This window comes from Amphibalanus amphitrite, unplaced genomic scaffold (assembly GCF_019059575.1).
Source record: "Amphibalanus amphitrite isolate SeventyFive unplaced genomic scaffold, NRLGWU_Aamphi_draft 001813F_arrow, whole genome shotgun sequence".
Taxonomy (NCBI): domain Eukaryota; kingdom Metazoa; phylum Arthropoda; class Thecostraca; order Balanomorpha; family Balanidae; genus Amphibalanus; species Amphibalanus amphitrite.
Window position 1 is genome coordinate 46,158 of NW_024883306.1, and position 20,615 is coordinate 66,772.

Sequence of the window (20,615 nt, forward strand, 5' to 3'; positions counted from 1 at the left end):
GCATGCCCCTATGGCAGGCCTACTCAGACCCCTGATGGATGTTCCCGGCCTCTGATGACCCTATACTGAATCCTGGTGGGTCTCTAAGAGTCTCCAATAACCCTTCGTCAGCCCATTATTACCATACGCTGGCACTAGAGGCCCCACATCAGCTGCAGGGCAGTCCGTGCCAAGACAGCATGTCTTTTCGGCCGATATTACATCGGTAATATTAATTAAAATCATGATTTTATGGTGCCATTATATAGCTAACAGTCATAAGAAATATATTTCAACTCGAAAACAGCTCGAAACAGCATATAATCTTAAAGAAACCCCTCCGAAATCCAAAAGCCTATTCGAGTCCATAGAGAATAACTGCGGTCCCCCGCAATTTCGTCACGAGCGTCGGGCCAATCAGCGTCGAGCACTGCCGGGCGCTGATTGGTGGATTTTCCGCTAGCGCGTGAGTGCTGCTCGCGGAACAAGAGTTCGTCGACAATCCTCCACAAACGTCTGTCACCACTTTTCGTAATGTTAAACAGCCGGAGCGTACCCCCCTGACCCCAATCACCCAATCATGCCGCAGCATACCATTGTAAACAATCTTTGAGGTAATGCGCCACTAATTTATATTTGACTCATAAGCTGTGCAGCCGGCTAGCATCTTCAACAGCATGCTAGTACGAAAAAACTAGATAAATCATATAAGATTGGCTATTTATTTCGATGGAAGCTTTTTCGATCCATAAGTTATGAGTTTTTGATGAACTGTCCCGTCCCGCGGCCGCTCTAGTTCCACACAAAGCTTTGACCACGGTATATAGAGAGCTTTGACGTTTGTCGAAATCACTGTAATTCAAAAATCGTTCAACGGGCGGGCCACGCCGATCTTCAATGAGTTAAGATTACTTCATTCAGGATTATTTGTTGTAAGCTAATCCAATGGACATCATAAATCCTTAGTATGCACCCACCTTCATCGCAATAGCCAAGATAACCGCTTACCCCATCCAGTCAGGTTCATGATCTCAAGCATGAATACGATAAGTTCTCATTTATATTGGTCGGCACATGTTCGTCAACGCTTCAATGGCATGTTCAGTGCTCAACTCGAGCTTGACACATAACCAGTCGTAACTGCTGTCTCCCGCTCTCTAACGTCTCGTCGTCGATAAATATTGATACACAAGAGTGAGCTGTAGAGGCCCGCCGCTCGCGCGCCGGCCGGGCGGACGGCTGTCTGACGCGACGTTAACAATCTCGCCGGCAACGGGCGGCAGGAATGGTACTCTATAGGTATTGTACACTGTCGGCACGCGGTGGCCGCTCGAGCCGCGCTCGCCGACCAAAACAGTCGCTAAAAACAGTCCCCCTCTCTCGCTCGGCACGATCGGAACACGCCGACTCTTATCACAGGTTGGCACAGATTATGTACAGCCGGGCGAGCCTGCTTCGCACGGCTCCGTCGCTCACTTCACGCCCCGTGCCGGACCACAGCACGGGCTGCCGGCCGAGCCCGGCTGAGCCAAACTGAGCTAATGTGAGCCAGTCGGCCGGGGCCGCTGTCCGCTGAGCCAGCGCAGCGCGCCGTACCACAGGACCGATCGCACATAGCACGACCGTCCGACATGTACCCGGTGTACTATAAACCCCGCGCGTCCCGGGCGGCGCTGCCCGTTGTACCTACAGATCGTTTCCCTCCGTCCGTAACCAGTCGCTACATGAGCACGCACCCACCACCCGGCTCTTCGTCCGGCGCCGGCCGGCCGTCGGCGTCCGCCGGCTCCGGCAGCTCCGGCTCCGGCTCCAGCGGCGGCTCCGGCTCCGGCTCGGGCTCCTCGGTCAGCGTGCTGGCCGTGCTGACCCCGCTGACCGTGCGCGAGCGCGGCGGCACCGGCTCCGTCACCGGCGAGTTCTCGGCCAGCAGCTGGCGAGAGACCACCTGCACGAACGGCTGGTAGCCGACGCTGGAACACGGAGAGACAGGCATGGCTGGGTCAGATGGTGGGGGACGGACAGTGAGAAGGAATGTACTGCACCCACATCTGAGCTTGCGACTCGCATTGCGGTGCACTGAGCATAAGCTGCAACCGAACCCATGTCAATGACATCAACTCATTACGTTATGAAAATGACCCGAGGGTACAAGCACTGCAAGTTTTTCTACTACTCGAAGCAAAAACCCCACGACGGTTTCCAGCAGACGACTGATTTGTACCCGTGATCTGAGTTATCGGCCACAAAAGTTTTAGCCTTAAAACATTTTAGAAAGCTCCCTCCGCTCAGACTCGATCCCCCCACTCACCACTCATTGACGGTCCAGGTGTGTAGGGCGCGCAGGCCGGCGCGCAGCCGGGTGAGGCCGTCCCCGGCTCGGGTCAGGTTGATGGTTCGCACCACGGCCATGGCGTCCCGCAGAACGATGGAGATGAGCAGCGCCCACTCGACGCACTCGGCCTCCAGCATGATCTGCAGCAGGTACCTGGACGGAAGGGGAGGGATGGTGAGAGGAGACACGGGACATGGCAGTCCGACAAGCCAACGTTGATAGTTGATACACAACACAAGCCAAAATATCACAAATATTTACCGTTGAGGACGCTTCGTACAATTTATTCGCAGCCTCCACCAGACATTTGACCTTGGCTTCTAACTGAATTACACTGCACCTGAGTTAGCAGTGACTGAGTTGGGCCTCCTGTGTTATGCGTATGCACTTGGCACTCAAACTCACCCGAGCTGGACCTGTGCCTCACCTGTGTTATGCGTACAAACTCACCTAAGCTGCACCTGTGCCTCCTGCGTGCCGCGCGCCGCCACGTCCAGCTGCAGCAGCTCGCCTCCCGAGGAGCCGTTCGGCGTCTCCAGCGGAGTGACGTCCTCCTCGGCCCACGTCGAGCTGCCCTCCTCACTCACGATGCTGGACGTGTCGTTGGCGCCTGCGGAGGGAAAACGATCGGATAAATTGAAAGGAAATTATATTTTGCCATGTACCTTGTAGTTAGAGATAACTAAGTGGAATTTTGCGGAAACTGATACGAGGAAGGCTCATTTCTAAAGAAAGAACATAACTATGTCATTATTTTGGTGTTAGTTAATTTTAAGCGGTATTTAAGACGGTGCTCAACGCTTCGAAAAATTATCGAACGAACTGTCACGCAATTATATGCACATCAGCAGCATACTACATTCAACACATTCACCTCCCGACTAGTAACTGCATATGTCTCACCTTTGACGAGATGTGGCAGCAGTCGGGCGTCCTGTGTCACCGGTGACGGCGTCTCTGGAGGGACCAGCGGCGGCGGTGGTGCCGCGTGGTCCCCTCCATCTCCCGTGTGGACGTGTAGCGCCCGGAGTCGCTCGTGCAGCTGCCCGGCCGTGCTGCCGGGTTTGCCGTTGGTGCTCCCGCCGTGACCCGTCTCCGCTGCGGCCAGGAAGAACCCGATCGGCTGCGGCGGCACCGGGTACGGCCACTGGAAGTCGTGGTGCAGCTGACGCAGCGCCTCCACCAGATCATCAACCAGCGCGGCGCGCCATCGCTCGCGGCGCAGCCACTCCACCAGGTGAAACTCCATGTGCGCCGCGAAACTGGCGAGCAGTCTCAGCCGGCGCCGGGTGAGCAGACGGCGCGCGTGCCGCTCCAGCACCTGGTCAATGAAGAGCCGCTGCCGCGCGACCTCTGTGGTTGGCTCGGCTCGCTCCTGGCCGGCCGATTTGCGGCGCATGGCCCGCTGGTCGCTGTTGGTGCGAGTCACCTGCTTGTGTTCCACCCGAGGGTTGGCCGAGGTGCTCAGGCTGCGGCCGCGGACCTGGTGGAGGGAGGGGAGGTGTGAGACACGCTATTTGTTACCTGTGGGGTGTGTCACGATTGTTGTAGTGAAATGTTTCTGGCAGAGGTGATGCCTGAAGCTACAACAGCATCAGACATTACATCTGCGCACGAAGCACTAGGTATGTACCACACTCAGATGCAAGATATACGGCGGAAAACTCAGACGACCACCTGACCCTTCAACCACACCATTTCTGCTGTGTTGGTCAGGGCAATTAGTCACAGTCCTCACGCCTTTCGCGGAAGAAGATTCCCCCACCCTCACCACACACTACTGTTCGTCCGTGCCCTCGCAATGACAACAGCAGCTAGAATTAGAAATCCCATTCGTCCGTACCTGAAGCGTGCCGTACACCAGCGAGAGGTCCTCCTCGTTGGGAGATACGGGCGGCGTTACGTGCGACAGCTGCTGCTTCAGCTCCCGCGGCGACTCCAGGTCAGCAGGGTCTGGCCAGGCGAGGACAAAGGCGCATCAGTTATAGCTCGTGTGCGTGCTGTAGCGTGCAACCGTGTGTACTCAGTCTAGCTGGACAACACACATCAACTACAAGTCGATTGAATTATTACGCAGCATTAGGTATTTGCCAAAGATGGATGCGAGCGTGCAGACAGATGCATTGTAAAAACTAGACATACTCAAAACACAGGCATTCAATTTTCATCCCACGCTGAGCACAAGGACAGGCAGACTGAGAGACTTGTAGGTTCACAACATGCTGTTCATCTCAAAACTAGCGTGATCCCGTATTTTCTTTCCGTACCCTTTATCGCACTTCCCTGCCCTCCCCGACTATCGACAACTCTGGGAACGTACGCGGGTCTCTGTGCTCACCGATGGCCCTGAGGAAGCGAGTGAGATCCTTGGCCAGTTTCCAGCGGCACTCCTCGAGGCTGGCCTCCAGCAGGAGCGTCACGTAGTGGCGACTCGTCTCCGCAGTCTCCAGATTCTGACGAGAGAGGAGACATTCATGTAATTATGTAGGTGAAACGATATTTTGGTGTTGAGTTATTTGCTTACTGGTTCAGCGGAGCGACCGGCAATGTGATGGAAATCACTGGGCTCTATGTCGTGCGGTTTGGAGGGTATTTGTCCGCTTATTCCATACCTGTGCCAGATATTGGGCGCAGATAGTTTAAGGAAGCAGCTGAACGATAGCAATGTTATATCTCGTCAGCAACTAGTGCGTTGTGCGTAGCACTGCCACTATGGATATGTGTGATGAGCTCCATCCCACCGTGTCCACCCCTTGCAGTATGATGAGGTAGGAGAGTCCAGCTTCAGACACTGCCTTACAGACACTGTCTCACTCTGCACCACATGGAGGCCGACGTGTCCAGACACTGCCCTAACACCCACCTGCAGTATGATGAGGTAGGAGGCCGCCGTGTCCAGCTGCTGACGCCGCAGACACTGCTGGAACAGGTGTACCGGCTGACCGGCCGACGCAAACAGGTACGACCACAGCGCCATCTCTGTTTTGCGCGCGCACCGTACCACCGTGTCCAGGTAGACGGGAAATTCGCGGATAAACTCGATGACGCGCGGCAGAAGTGCGTCAGGGATCGGCTCCTTGGAGGTGGCCTCCTCCTCCACCACCTGGCGTCGGGGAGAGGAACTACAGTCACACAAAGATGGCTGCGGAGGCAGCGGAAAACACATATATACAAGAGGACGGACTTCAGAAAAAACACCGTTCACGTGTAACATGCGTCTGTGGCTTAATTTGACAAGTACAGTCTTCTAGCCAGTCCTTTTTTTAATCACATGTAGAAAAACGTGTGATTAAAAAGAAAAAGAAATGGGCTACAACATAGACCTCGATGTCTTCTTCCAGAGCCCAAACAACCTTGATTCTTGATTCTTGATTCTAGCGTGCCTCCTGAAACACGGCCTTTCACACTCGATAAACACGCTCGCATCACATGCCTGCCATTCTCACCTCGTGCAGGAGGAGCTCCAGCGCGTGTGAGAAGTATGGCAGGTGGGTGTAGCGGTGCGCTATCTCCCACGCGTGGTAGCCCAGGTTCCGCCGCAGCAGCTGGCGCAGAATGTGCTGCAGGTACACCTGACTCTGTGGAAACATAACGGGAATGGTGTTCAATTTTACTGTCAAGTTTTCCAAGCTGTAGTTTCAGGGCATGATAAATGGGTTTCAGGGCATTTCAGGGCAAACATCTGCTTTATCCTACATATGAAATATCACAGGCGGCAGCGAGATTATAGCTATAAACTTCATCAGAAGGCAGCCATTCAACCACCCATCCCAATCCACCATTTTCCCAGCCAGCAGTCCCCTATTGACCCACCGTCCTCTCCACGGCGCAGTAGGGCAGCCGGCCGCACCACTCAGCAAGCAACTATGTCAGCCCATCTACCAATTCCCCACAGCTCAGTGGCTGTCCCCTATTGACTAACCGTCCTCTCCACGGCGCAGTAGGGCAGCCGGCCACACTTGCTGCCGGGGAACTCCACCGTATCGTTCTCCGCTCCCAGGATCACCGCGTCGTCATACTTCACCGCTGCAAACACAGGGGAGAAGGGTGTTACTGTTCGGGATACATGCAGGGTATTATTATCAGCCCCCAGCGTCGTCATGCCTCGGCACTGAAATCACAGGTTGGTGAAGCCAGGTGTTAGGAACGGGATATCAGCAAAAGCATGGCAATGTCACACTTATATAGGAACAGACATCGGAAAGGCCGTTGTAAGACAGACAGTCACTCATAAAAAATGTATTGCTAGGTGGTCATTGAGTATTTGATCTACATTTTTGCTCATTAAGCACATCTTGAACTATTTTGGCATTTCAGCCCCGTATAACACTATGCGTCGTTATTCGTCCATACCATGAAAGCAATAACAAACTATCACGAATACTTTTCGTGCTCCAAGCAAGCTCTCTCACCGTGCCTTCCCAGACCGCGTACCATCACTGCACACAGCCTCAGACATCCCGTACCGTCGTACCCATCGTACCCATCTCATACATGCGAATATCCTACACATCACATAATTCTATTTATATCCGCGCGAATGTCGTACCCGTACTATTCTGCACCACTAACTCACCTAGCGGGTATATACTGCACTGGAACGGCAGCATGATCCGCTTGGACATGAAGTTGTGCACCTTGTCGTTCTGCGGGAACAGTGGCAGCCACACGCGCATGCCGTGCTGGCCCGAGTTGATCCAGAGGACGTCTGCCAGCTTCATCCGATGTGAGACGGTGCCTGGACACCAGACGGATTCCACCATGGACGCCAACACCGTCGGCGTCAGCACAGAAGACGTGAACTGTGAGATAGACAGAGACGATCGTCAGGGTGTCAAATGACCGCTTAGTGACATGTGTCAACTGACGGGAGGTGACAGATCGTCAACTGTCATAGAGTCATGTGTCAAGCCACTCACTGGTGTAGCGTGACCGACGGTGTCGGCCGTCAAATGGCAAGTGTCAGGTGTCAAATATGTCATCTGTACTCTGTAGGCCTTGGCCGGTGTGACATGCGCGGCAAGTATGCACTGAAAAACGTGGACCACCGTTAAAAATGACGTAAGTTCTGCACGAATTTGGCTGACTATCGCGTGCGAGGCATGGCGGCCACACGGAGTGTCTCGGCCGACCGTGGGAATACGGGCAGTGTGCGGGAAGTCAGCTGGCCACCGCGCCCGCGGACTCTGTGAGAAAACCGCAGGGAACTGCTACACGAGCGCAATTTCGAACGACTATCAACAGAAACACGGCCCGTATCGACTCTGCCAGCTACTATCTAGTGAGTCTAGCTAAATAAAGTGAACAATTATTGCTGACGTAGAAATTACTTATTAATGACCGAAAAGATAGCCATTACGAAACAAACTAAAAATGATACTGTTCTCCGTCATGCATTTCACAAACGAATGCGTCCCTTTTAACGCTTCCCTGACTAGCTATCTTCCAGCAAACCCACCATTTTGTTGTCGGCCTGGACGGGCTGTCCGGCCTCGTCCGGGTCGCGCTGCAGCATCAGCAGTCGGCCGCAGATGTTGACCAGCACCGACTGGGGGATCGGCGAGCGCCGGCGGCTCGGCTCCATCCGCAGCGTCGACATCGACACGGAGACCACGCAGGCCGGGTGGGCAGTGAGAGCAGAGATGTCGATATTCTGGATCAGCGACACCTCGGCGGCGGCCGGCTCGGACGCTGCGGGGAGAGGGGTAGTTGGTGAGGGGGCGGTTACAATACGAAAAAGACGAAAGAAACATGAGCATGTATGAAATTAGCTGTCCGTTTAATTCAGACATGTGCAGTTGAGTTTGTGAAACATGAATATTAGTTAGAAAGTGCCCCAACGCGCTCACTCATGTGGTAGGATGGAAAAGCGCAACTCACTAGTGCTCCCCTTAGCAAAAGCTAATGCTCTCCACCACTGACGCACCTGAGCTCTCCTTGATGTAGTAGAGCGTGATGTGGCTATTACAGTGGAGTGGTAGAGCCTACCTAAGCTCTCCTTGATGTGGTAGAGCGTGATGTGACTGTCTATTCTGTTATGGCTATATAGCAGGGCGGTAGAACACACCCGAGCTCTCCTTGATGTGGTAGAGCGTGATGTGGCTACATAGAGCGGTAGAACCTACCTGAGCTCTCCTTGATGTGGTAGAGCGTGATGTGGCTGTCGGCAGAGTAGGCGATCAGCGTGTCCTGGTAGAGGTTGAGCAGCAGCACCTGCGCGTGCACCGGCGTGATCTGCACGAACGCGTTGTCCAGCCGAGACTCGCGGGGGTATAACCGGATCTCGTCGCTGGAATATGTGTGTGTGGGGGGGGGGGGGCACACCGGCGTTAGCGCTTCTTGTGACCCATCGCTTGATTGGTGAGAACTTGCAGGGAGACGCTTTTAATTATGCTACTACAATTGGAATGTCTTGAGGACCAACAACCGAGTCCATCAGGACCTAATGTCGTTATTCACACAATATAAAATTGTCACGTAAAAGAAATCAGAGCTGAAACACTAATTTATCTAGAAATCCAACAAAGAGCACCACTTTCCACTTTTGAGCACTATTTCCACTTAAAATCACCACCGACTGCAGCAATCGACCACCGACTGACCTCTATCCCTTTCCCACCTGCATCTGGTCGCTGCCTCACCGTTTGAGGTTGATGTTGTAGCAGCCCATGATGAGCAGCTGGCGCCACCACATCAGACCGCCCGTCACCACAAAGTCCTTCTCCTGGTTCTCGTTTCCAAACAGCTTCCAGCGGCGAGTGAGCAGCGAGTAGTGCGCCACGCCGGTCCGGCCGGCCACCGCCACGTGCTGCACGCCCTCGTCCAGCGCCGTGTACTGCGGGAAGGGAACAGGGTAAGATAAGAACGATTGTAAATGGGGGGGGGCTAGGAGGAGGTAAAATGGCGATTCAAGTAAGAAGGTCTCGAGTGTCGTGTATTGCCGACGGGTAATGATGGCGGTGAAGACGTCGCAAAACGTGCGGCATACCCTACATTTTGCTATACAGCTTCATGAACCTTCAAACATCTTCAGCTCTCTCCACTACAATCTCTAAAACTCCGGTCGGTCGATCCAAGAATCGTAACCATGACCTACCCAAATGGGCCACTTGAACCCTATCGGTATGGGCTAGTTGGATCCCACCAGCCCGTATTTACCAGTTGAAGGGGTTCACCTACCCGTATCGGTCTGTTGGAGGACCTCCGGCACATAACCTACCCGAATAGGCCAGTTGGATCCGACGTAGACGTGCGGCACGGGCACGGTGATCCACTGTTTGCTGCCGGCCATGGTGTGACCTCCGGCCGGCGCCCCCAGAGAGGCCGGGTCGTCACAGCTGATCAGCACCCGGTCCTCGCCTTGGAGGCACACGTGCTCCTGGTTACTCTGCACAGAGGGAAAGAGAACGGTAAGTAGACTAAATGATGACATTGGCGTTTTGCAGAGGCAATACAATTAACTCTACAACCACGTAGCTGTTTCTTTGCACTAAAGTAGTTATAAACCGGCGATGACCACAAGACGTATGACAAAAGAACAGCCCGAGGACAACATTGCCAACTCCATCAGGGACACCGCCGCCCTAAAGAGCTCGACACCGCATCATGACCAACCAGAGACTCCAATGTCCATAATCTACCCCAAGTCAGTTCCGAGCCTCACCATGCACGGGTTGACGGAGAGTGCCGACTTGACAAACGCCAGCTGCATGACCCGGTTGGCGAAGTCGTCCTCCCCCGGGCGGCGTCCGTTCAGTAGCCACAGCTGGTAGCCCTCGGAGCCCCACTCGACGTCACGCGCCGATATGACGTCATCGTCCCAGGAGAGTGTGCACGTGAGCAGTGTGCCGAACACAGACCACACGGAGAGGCCCCGCTCGCGCCACGTGACCGCCAGCGCACAGCTGTCCGGCGTCCACGAGAGACGACCTGCGGGCGGCGGAGACGGGCGTGTGTTATCATTACTAATACATTTACCGGGATATTGATAATATGATACTGCATAGAACATACTATCATCGATACCATGAGCAATGAGCTATGTCACATCACACCAACGCGTTGATACCTACTCGACACGCTATGTGAAAAATGCCACGACATCGACCTCTAAGAATCGGCTTTGAAGCAACTACCAACGGTATCAGATGAGCGCTATCAACTCCGTACGCCCTTTTCCCCCTTCCGAGTGCGCTTTAACTCACCGTACCCGTACTTTGTAGCACACTGAAATCACCGTCATACACATACTATCATCGGTAGTATGTGTATGGGTACAGGGTACTTTCACGGGTATTCCTGGGGCACTCCTCCACCCTCCTCCAGGGGTCCCCAATCACGTTTCAGTGCAGTTTCTGGGGTGACTACAGTTCCAGCTCTCTGCAGGTCGCACTGTCACCTACCGACGGGTCCGGGCGATCCGGCGTAGTCCTTGCTGGAGAGGATGAGCCGGTGCAGCACCTGCAGACCGCCTGTCGTGTCGTCCACACAGCAGACCACACACTCGCCACTGAGGGAGGGGAGGGTCACAGTCAGAACGTGGTCACAGCCCAAAACGGGCAACAACGCGTTATATCGGGTCAAATTTGTAATCAGGTCTCGCAAGGTCAGGGCACAGTCACAGCCGAGGTTACAGCCGGTCATGTTCGGTTATAATGGATCCCTAACGGCTAACAGGACGGTCACTGCACACAGTGCACAGTTACAAGTTACAAAATGATCACAGAAAGGGTCCGTATCTGGTAAAATCCAATAAAAATAGGGTCATAGCGGGGCACAGGATCATGGTCACAATCCAGGCCAGGGTAGATCACAACGTGGACAGTGTCAGGTCGACGGGAGGCATTGTAGTCAGAACAGGGTAACCCAGCCGAAACCCCACAAAGCCTCATAAATATGGATTGAATCAGGGGCGCAGCTGGCATCGAAGGACGTTTTATTTCAACGTTGTTATTGGTGAAACGTGAGCCGGCTTAAAAGCGCATGTAACCTTGTGGAGAAGATCTCATTTCCTCTCCAAACTTCAGGAAATATATAACAAAAACTTCCATTGTGACGTGCACCTATGAAAAACCACGGAGGGGTTCTATTCTAGGCGACCGCTGACATCAATATACTACAACCATTTACAGGCACTTTTATGGAAACTAGCCTCATCCACTGCCCCTCCCTCCTACCCTCTCAGCCCATCTGCCTGTCTGCACGCGCAATTATCGGCCGCCGGAGAGCTACGACCCCCGCCACAGCCCGTCAGCTGTAGTACCGCAGCCGGCGAGAGCTGCACTCACTTGGCTCTACCGAACACCATCAGACGGTACTTGTGGCTGACGGTGGCGCACGTGGCGTCCTGCACCGACGCCCAGATCCCCTGCACCGACTGGCGGGAGGGAGAGAGACACGGACACAAAGTCGGTCAGACACAGACAGAGGGGAGGGGGCAAAGGGAGGTTGGCATGAATTGGAAAACAATTTGCTTTGAACCAGCGGTTATGAAATTATGAAGCGAATAAGATAAGACGACAGAAAAATTATGCAGCAAGATAGTTCTCGAATTTAGTTAGTAAGCAAAGCCGACGATGAATTGACACTCATAAAAACAACACAAATAAAATATAATCACAGAAAAAGTTTCCATTCCAACGTCAGTAAGACACCAGACTTGTGAAACCACTAGCCAGCATCCCAGAGCATACACCCTGCTACCCGGCACCCCCAGCCCACCGTCCACTCACATTGGGGTCGAACTTAAGCGATGAGGCGGTGAGGAAGGCGGCCCGGCCGTCGCTGAGCACCGTGGCGAACCCGCCCACCAGGGGCGAGTACTCCATGTCTACCACGTGCACGCCCGCCTCCTGGATCGGCACCGCTGTGAAACGGGGGACGGAGAGGGATGTCAGAGTGGGAATAGATGCATACCCGACGGCAACGCGGTCTCATGACTCGGTGTTATATCTATTGTGTCCGACCATATGACTTTTCAATGTCATGTGACGACAGTGCTAGTTTATTGGGGTTTATTGGGTTTATTGGATTAAATGGCTTTGCTAGTTGAGGGGCGCATCGACCATTGTAGCCATTTTGCACCAATCCAATTATCCCATTCATACAATCCATCTCATCCCGTCCCATTCGTCCCGTCCTACCTTCATTTCATTCATTGTATGACGTCGTAATGGTCAGCAGTGTCACGTTTCACGTGCTGTTCTACAAATTACGAAATGTCACGCAGTGCTACGCTTTTGCCTCGCATAATGACATTAGTGTCATACGACGTGATCTATCATTGCGTGAAGATTAACATCACGAGGTTCATCGTCATTAGAACGGGTCTAGCCACACGTCTTTCTTTGGGGTCAACTTATCGTTGGAAGTCAAGTATTTACGGCCGAAAAGTTGTTAAGCAGTATCGGGAATGGGTGTCGAGCGGGGCGAAAATTCCGACACAACGATCGAGCCTTTAGCCACCAGATCAAACCCGCAGCTGTATGAGGGGTTTCGAACTTTCTGGGCTTTCGGGAATCCCCGTGACTCTCAGACGACCCAGCTCTGGTCACAGGTCACCTGACGATATTGCATGTGTCGGGTTTCGGGGACCACAATGTCGCAAGACCACATGTACCAAGACCTTCGTCATCACACAGCAAAAACAGGAGACTGAGCGTGCTTATCAGTCGACATCAAACAGTAACAAAAGTGAAACCACCCACAGCCTTCGAGACAGAGCTAGTAAGCGTACTACTATACTGGCCAGAAAATAAAACGGACACGCAAGCATGGCATCCGTAGAGTTACGTGTACCAGCCGCCTTAGGTCCACGGCATTCCTTCAAACGTTCAAATTTGTGGGCCAGCGACCGGATGTGTACGACTTAACATGACAAATAAACACGAGACACTGGAACCAGCCTCCCTTCCATTATGGAACATGTGTGGTCACAGGAACGAAGGGGACGGCGAAATACAATGAGTGATCGTCGTACACTCAATGTACGATAATTATTGTACGGTATATGGCTCACACAGGAATGATGGACTTGCTGAAAAATGGAAGAGCACCATTCGCAAATCGACTATTTCCAATACATTTGTGTGATGCAAGTTAAAAGATGTAAGACATTGCATTGTTATTTTGCTTTCAAAACGGGGACCCAGAGTTGAACTGAGCATACGTGTTATTTTTTTTTTTCGCTGCTAAAGCGGGAAAGATCACTGTCGACTGTCGTATAGGTACGCCTCCAAAGACTCATGCTCAAAGCAGGGCTGCACATCGATCTATGGTGTATAATTGCATTGGCTGCGAAATAAGTCGAAATAAGTCGAAATAAGTCGGTGAAAGAAACGAAATATGTCAGTCTTATTCGATTGCATGTGGTCTTTCAGCGCGGTGAAACACGGCTAAAAGCTTTACGTCCTGACTGACGGCGCTTCGCCAACATTAAGCCGTTCGATGTTCGATGTGACGAAAAAAAAAAAATGCATTAACGAACTTGGCAGAGAGCGACGCATGTCTCTAGTACATACACTGAAACTTCTGCAACATGTTAACTTTGCGCATCTGGATGAGATAAGCTCAATAAGTCTACATTTACTTTATTACTAGAATATCACCCAAGATGCAGTCGGAAGAACGGCAGTCAATGGTCCCAATAACATAACACAGCACACCAAAATCATAGCATTCTCCACAAACGCCCCCCCCCCCCCCCGCCCTCTTTCGGGCCCAGCTTATGGCATCATTACGTCGCTAAACCTTAAGCCGCTGAATGCTACTTCGATGTGACAAAAAAGGCATAAATACATAGATCAAACCAGCTTCACCAATCTCCCACCTCCCTCTCGTGATGCCTAACGACCGAACATTGCCTACCCTTCGGACGCCAGCCTACTGCGGCATGAGACTACGTCTTTCTGTCCAATTCTATCACACAGCTCAAGTATACCAACGGAAAACGGCCGTCTCTCACACCATGCCAGACCTACCGACGGAGACCTGCTGGTTGACGGAGAAGGGCGTCCGCCGCAGGTCCAGGCAGTAGTCGTAGTTGATGGTGCCATCCCAGCGGTACCGCAGCACGTGCCCAGAGGCCGTGGCCACCATCAGCTCGTCGCGGATACATGTCAGACACGTCAGCCGGGAGTCGAGACCCGTCTGAAACGCCTGCACAGAGAGGGGAGGGGGAGGAGTTAGAGCAGGGGAGGTGCGGATAGAGCAACGTCAGCCGCGAGTCGAGGCCCGTCTGAAACGCCTGCACAGAGAGGGGGAGGGGTTAGAGCAGGGGAGGTGCGGATAGAGCAATGTCAGACGGGAGTCAAGACCCGTTTGAAACGCCTGTCGAGTGGGGAGGGGGAGGGGAGGTCAGATGTGGAAGGTGCGGACAGAGCAAGGTCAGACGGGAATCGAGACCCGTCTGAAACGCCTGTCGAGTGGGAGGGGGAGGGGGGTTAGAGGTGGGAGCTGTAGAAAGAGCAGCGATAGATGGGAGAAGCCATATGCGTGTGAGGTCGGTTCGAGGTTCGAGATCGATTTCTTGAACACAAGCTTATTGGTATGTCGAACAAAACAGACATACAGATTCCGTCAAAGTAACGCGCACCATTATACCACCTTTCTTCATCCAAAGTCGATTCATTATATTTTACTTTTATTGTGTCTTATATTCGCTGTTCATTAATTAAGTACGAGTTCTGTCGCCGTCGCCATCCGTAATTAAGACCAGTCACATAATTCAAAAACTTTCACCTCTCGACTCTCACATCACAACTTTTGCGGGACTCGGAGTCCTGCATCCGCCCCATATCACGACCTAGTACCGTATCTGGGACGGAACGTGGCTAATGAGTGAACTCGTAACTGACATAGAGCTGACACAAATCAGATGGTCTCCGGTACCGCCCACAGGTAGCCTCTCCCCCTTCCCAGACCAGTCCCCCACTCTGGATAGCGGGATATACGCCCTAGTATGGGAGGCGAGGGCCTAACACGCATCCCACACCATCCATTAGTCGCCCCCACATAGTGAAAACCACGGGAAACCGCATGTCAAAGTTCGGTACCTGTGATCTGCACGGGAACTTTTCACCCGCCGCATTCACCTTGAACTTTAAGTCGTTGTTGAATTCAGTAGGGCAAGCTGAACAACGACAACTCTCGGAAGCGGTACACTGATGAACCTGTTTCCCTGTTTGAGCGTGCATGTGTGCCCTGATGCTGCTACGAGCTGAGATAAGAAATAAGTTCAGTTTCTGACAAGTGCAAGAGATCATCTCGTAATATACTTACTTGTACTTGTTGGGTTAGGGCGCATAGTCTCGTTGGGCTCAAGCGTCCGTAAAATAATATCTCGTAATATGCCGTTCAAACTTGCGTCACAAGTGTATTTTATGCCTTTCTTTCGCGAAAAATTAGCAGAAAAAAATGACAGTTTTACATTCGATTATCGGCAGGCTAGGCTATCACACGTCTAGATGCAAATGAGAATGTCACGGGTGGACAAAAGCATTAGGCATCTAATTGGACCACAACAATCCCCGCCCATTTTCCCAGGCGACGAATGAATCGATGGACAGCCAACAGCGCATGCCCAGGCCAGCCCAGGCTATCCTGGGTGGGAGTTATCACGGTGACTATAGTTATAAAAGGTATAACATGTCTCCAATGATCAAACTAACCAGGAGTAGCACTGCTGGTTAAAGTTCACCACTTTTTGATGACTGGCAGGATGGCAGCTAACCACCAGGTAGTGATCAAGATCAAATAAGCTTCAGGTTATGGCAAAAAATTAATGAATAATGGGACTCACAGCACATAAAATCAACAAATGCCTTGTGCCTTGTGAAGGGACATTGTTGGAGAACCAAAACCACCCATTATACATTAACCAGTAAGAAAATAATCAAAAGAACCTGAGCAGAGACTCAGCACCTACCTTGGCAAAAACCAATGGAGGGATGGGCTCTTTCAAGAAGAGTTCTGCACTCTCTCGCCGTAGCGCAGCCTGTGATGAATCCACCTGCTGGTATACACTTGTCTTCCTGTTGTCCACAGCAAGGTGGAAAAACAAGAGGAAGTTCTTTGACGTCTGAAAGACAGAGAACACCACAACTCATGTGCACAACTTTCTCAGCTGGGGAGCAATCACAACCGTATACAATATAAAACATGTTTATGAAGCTCAGTGCAAGCAGCTGATCTTCATATTACTTTATTAAAATTGAATTCACACGTTCACATACCGTAACAACAACCATGGAGGAGTCTGGCCTCCATTGCAGATCAATGTTTGTTCCATGTTTCTCCAGTGACTCCTGAGACCTCTTGTGACATGTGATGGGCAGGGGTGGCTGTGGATAAAATGAAACACCAGTGATATAAGTTACAGGTACTGACAAAATAAACGCACACAATTCTTTCAATCTTACAGGACTAAAATATAAAGTGAAAATTATATTAATCCAGTGATTATGATTAGCAACATGAAAACTAGATTGTGATGTGCGTACTGGAAACACGGAACCATTGGTAGGTAGGTAGGTAGGTACCACGTACCTATTGATACTCTCGATAACTATTTTTCAGCTGAGCAAAATACACATTATTCTTTGTAACTCGTACAAATTGGTCAACAGGAGATATCATAAAATAGCAAGAAAAATAGACTACCCACCTTGGAAAACCATATTGTTATCTGAGAATCTGAGAGTATTGCAAAAAGTATTCTGTCCCTATTACAAAGTATCCTTCTGTATTGCTCTTCCCCATTGTCAATTCTTGGGTCTAACACCTTAGGCCAGCCAATTGGAAAATACATTTTACGAAGAGACTGCGCGGAGCCCTGTCATCTCCCCTCCCTCCTCAACGAGAGACTCCGTGAGAGACTCGCTGGACTCGTCAAAATAACTGTTTCGTTGGCGAATTTGCAGATCAGCTGCTACCATATTACGCTATTTGTACGAAATTCTTCAAAAGTCTTTCATTTCCAGAGAATTATTTATAAGTCTCAATACATCTTGTATTTTTTTCTTGACAAATGTACAAATTTTCAAAACAATTCCTTTCAGATCTTTAATTTTGTTTTTCTCTTATAAAATTTGGTATAAAATAAAAATAAAAATTGCAACCCATTCTAGGGAGATTAGAGGAAAAAGAGCAATATGCTACCATATGCTTGTGTATGGCTTCAATTTCTACACATACTGCGCACTACGTTCAAAACTAGCGCGATCTCATTCCTATGCAGCCCTGTATTATATGTATTTTTAGCTATTATTGTGAATTATTTAGATCGGAATTAAGGATGTGGCTGTGACGTATGGAAGATAGAGTCTTAGAAGATAAGTGTGGATAATCTATCATCTTGAACTGGGCTGGGCATAATGATATGGCTATCCATTGACCATTCTTATTGTTTTCCTTTCAGTGCGTGGCGTGCCTTGATGGGCTCAATTTTTCGGTTACTTCAACTTTTCATTTTTTACATCACACATATTTTCACTTCACAGCCTTACAGTGTACTCTCCACTTTCTGATGATATTTAGGAAAAGGGGCGCTTGTTTCGGATTGTTGCGATTCTGCCTACTGCTACCACACACTACTTGTTTGATTTCCGCAGATCACAGCAACATGAGATGAAAAGGTATGCAGGCAAGATGAATGGAACATAATGACTTCATGGACCAGGAAAGCAAATCCACTGATGTGCTGTATGACCAGAAGGATTTTTCTGAATGTGATGACTTGGTGAGATTGACACTATTTTCTTCCTATTAGAGTTAGTGAATAGGTACCATCCAATCATAAAGTTTTGTTGGAATTAAACTTGTAGTTTATTTATTATATTCATGCCTGCAGTTGCTTATTTGTCTATGAAACTATTTACTAGTTTTCATCTGATGCCAGTTACTAAGAAATGCCTTAAAAAGGTTGTGCTGTCTATTTAGCTTGAATGTTTGTATTGATGAAATAATGTAATGTACTATTGACTTTCTATCTATCTTGCCATCATAATCTGCAATTTGTAACTGTAGGTACTGAATGTATATATCCTTGATATGCATGTTTAGCTGGAAGTGCTTTTATCTGTGTAATTTATCAATTACCAATGCACAGCATATGGCTGGCTAATTCCACATCGGTAGTAGGTACCCAGAACATCATATTGTGCTTAATTAGTGATCTGTCCACTGGCTCACTCATGATTCATTTCTGTGTCAGAATGAAGTTCGCCAGCTGGTGCAGTTCTCCCGAGTGGAGGTGCGCTCAGAACATGTGTGGCTGGAGCGGCTCTCGCTGCCCTGTGTGCTGGAGACGGCCCTCGAGACGCTGGCCTCGCTGCCCGACAGCCAGCTGCTGGCGGCTGCCGAAGCTGCCCAGCTGCCGGCAGCGCTCGGCTCTCTGCCGGCAGCAGCGCGGGCCGGGCCCCTGCCGGCTCTGCTGCGCCGTCTGTCGGGGGTCGGGTCGGAGCCCGCCCTGCGGCTGGCAGCAGACATGTTCTGGGACCTCTACACAGCAGGTGAGAGCTGCGGCGATAGATGTGACTGCTGCGAAATAGGTATGCTCACACAAACTGAAATAGAACGAATGTATATGCCCTGCTTTGTGGTTACGAGAAATTTGCATTTCCTGTCCGCGTCAAGTACCAGACACCAGCTACTGCCGGACAAATGTAATCGAATATCACGGAGATTATTCTGTGCCCTTGGTCCTACCGAATTGCGTTGCAAGCCTGTGATTTATATTTTTATCGCTCAATTTATTTGCGGTATGGTTTGCTGTTTGCCGATAAACGGCACTGCGAACTCGGTCCATTATAAGGCTGGCCGCAATGGCGCTGTATCTTTTGCTGGTGATATGCACATCTTGATATGCACCGCAGGTGCACGCAATCTGTTTCCTAGAAGATTTTAAACCGAGTGCTGATCGGTTATATTACGATAAAAGTGATTGAAACTTACGGCAGAGCTGCCTGCTCTACAGGTGTGACCAGATTGCGTGATAGGAACGCCACGGTCGCGTATAAGCTGGAGTTTGGCATGGTTTTGGTGCAGTTTTCCTGGGTATTTCCGCATTCATTGACCACACCGTACCGCTTTTGTTGTTACGCAAAAAACAAAACGCATTATATACCGCAATGGGCAACGCACAGGAAAATTCACAAGCAGCTTCTGAACTACATAGGCAGGAGGGGATATTACATAATCTTGTTCACTTGTAACATACAGGGATCTTAAAGGCACTACCTTCGTCACGTTTTCCGCGTCCCGTTGTCCCCGTCAACGGACTGCGTTGATCCCCGCTGACGTTCGCCATGTTCCCGTCAGATGTCGCCCCGGTCGTGGAGCGCTGCCGCTGCCTGCTCGCCTCTCCGGCCCTCCTGGAGCGGCTCACCCTCACCGCCATCGGCCGGCGCGAGCTGACCCCGCTGGCGCGCCTCGCTGCCGCCAGCGAGCCGCTCTCGGCGCGCCTTTTCCGGCTCGTTCGCGCCGTTTTTGAGTCGAGCGGCGGTTGCGGCGCGGCCGCGGCATTGGCGGCGCAGCTGGCGTCGGACGTACAGCCGCAGCTGCCGCCGGGACTGCTGCAGGCTCCGGCGGCGTCCCTGGTGCTCTGTGACCGCCGCGCGCCTAGCAGGCTAGAGACTCTGACGCGCCGGAGACGAGGCCCGGCGCACGTGCGGTGGTTGGCGGCGCTCTACCCTGACCAGATGAGGGCTTTGTGCACAGAGAGGACGCTGTACGGGTGCCCGAGACTGAGGAGGCTGCTGGCGGGGGCGCAGGGCCCCGTGTTGTGACCGCGGTGATCTGACCCCGGAACGTACGAGAGGACGTACTTTTCAGGGCGTTGATAATGAGTTTGATTTGTATCGGTCGAGGATATGCCAGCGACCAGTGAGTTGGGTGTGACCGAATTTCTGCCGGCTTGTGCCATGTGATAATTGATGATCGATCGTTCAACGTTGTGGGATTCAGTCTGTGCCATGGACGTATCTCCTTGCCTAATTGCATGTATAGTACTCAAGTGGCATATCCTCCGGATGCTGCCGTGCCTATTTGTAGAGGTATATTTGATACAAGAAGGGTGGGCCGAGAGCGCACATAATCCAGGTGCTCTACTGAGACTGCACTTTACCTCATCGCCAGTGTGGAACTGGACAGGTATGTTCTTATGCTTGTCGTTGTACGATCTTGTTCACTCGCATGTTGTATGCAATTATCGTCCTGTTTTAGCATAGCGTCATCACAGTTCATACACCAGTCATCGACGTGCATTAGCCAAACATGCAATGCAATAAATATTGAACGTTCGTAATTC

At 51.2% G+C, this 20,615-nt stretch overlaps 2 protein-coding genes across 6 annotated transcripts; one reads left to right on the forward strand and one right to left on the reverse strand.

Annotated features, from left to right (window-relative positions):
• Positions 1-1,021: 1,021 nt before the first annotated feature.
• LOC122375301 (guanine nucleotide exchange factor subunit Rich-like) lies at positions 1,022-17,213 on the reverse strand. Its single transcript, XM_043354604.1, has 22 exons — positions 16,974-17,213; positions 16,543-16,650; positions 16,236-16,388; positions 14,290-14,467; positions 12,043-12,176; positions 11,599-11,687; positions 10,714-10,820; positions 9,975-10,240; positions 9,531-9,698; positions 8,953-9,146; positions 8,437-8,600; positions 7,770-8,002; positions 6,888-7,113; positions 6,234-6,337; positions 5,758-5,889; positions 5,175-5,414; positions 4,650-4,764; positions 4,155-4,264; positions 3,215-3,794; positions 2,762-2,921; positions 2,288-2,464; positions 1,022-1,949 (listed from the first exon to the last, which is right to left on the reverse strand). Exons 1-22 carry the CDS (start codon positions 17,115-17,117, stop codon positions 1,700-1,702), a joined length of 4,032 nt encoding a protein of 1,343 aa, XP_043210539.1. The 5' UTR covers positions 17,118-17,213; the 3' UTR covers positions 1,022-1,699.
• Positions 17,214-17,513: 300 nt separating this feature from the next.
• Positions 17,514-20,612, forward strand: LOC122375304. 5 transcript variants are annotated; one of them, XM_043354613.1, is made up of 4 exons: positions 17,531-17,555; positions 17,925-18,047; positions 18,522-18,819; positions 19,628-20,612. In XM_043354613.1, exons 2-4 carry the CDS (start codon positions 17,961-17,963, stop codon positions 20,092-20,094), a joined length of 852 nt encoding a protein of 283 aa, XP_043210548.1. In that variant the 5' UTR covers positions 17,531-17,555; positions 17,925-17,960; the 3' UTR covers positions 20,095-20,612. The 5 variants fall into 5 exon arrangements, with proteins under 5 accessions (XP_043210549.1, XP_043210548.1, XP_043210550.1 ...); XM_043354615.1 differs by having other exon boundaries at positions 17,532-17,559; positions 17,920-18,047; XM_043354612.1 differs by having other exon boundaries at positions 17,546-17,640; positions 17,920-18,047.
• Positions 20,613-20,615: the final 3 nt, after the last annotated feature.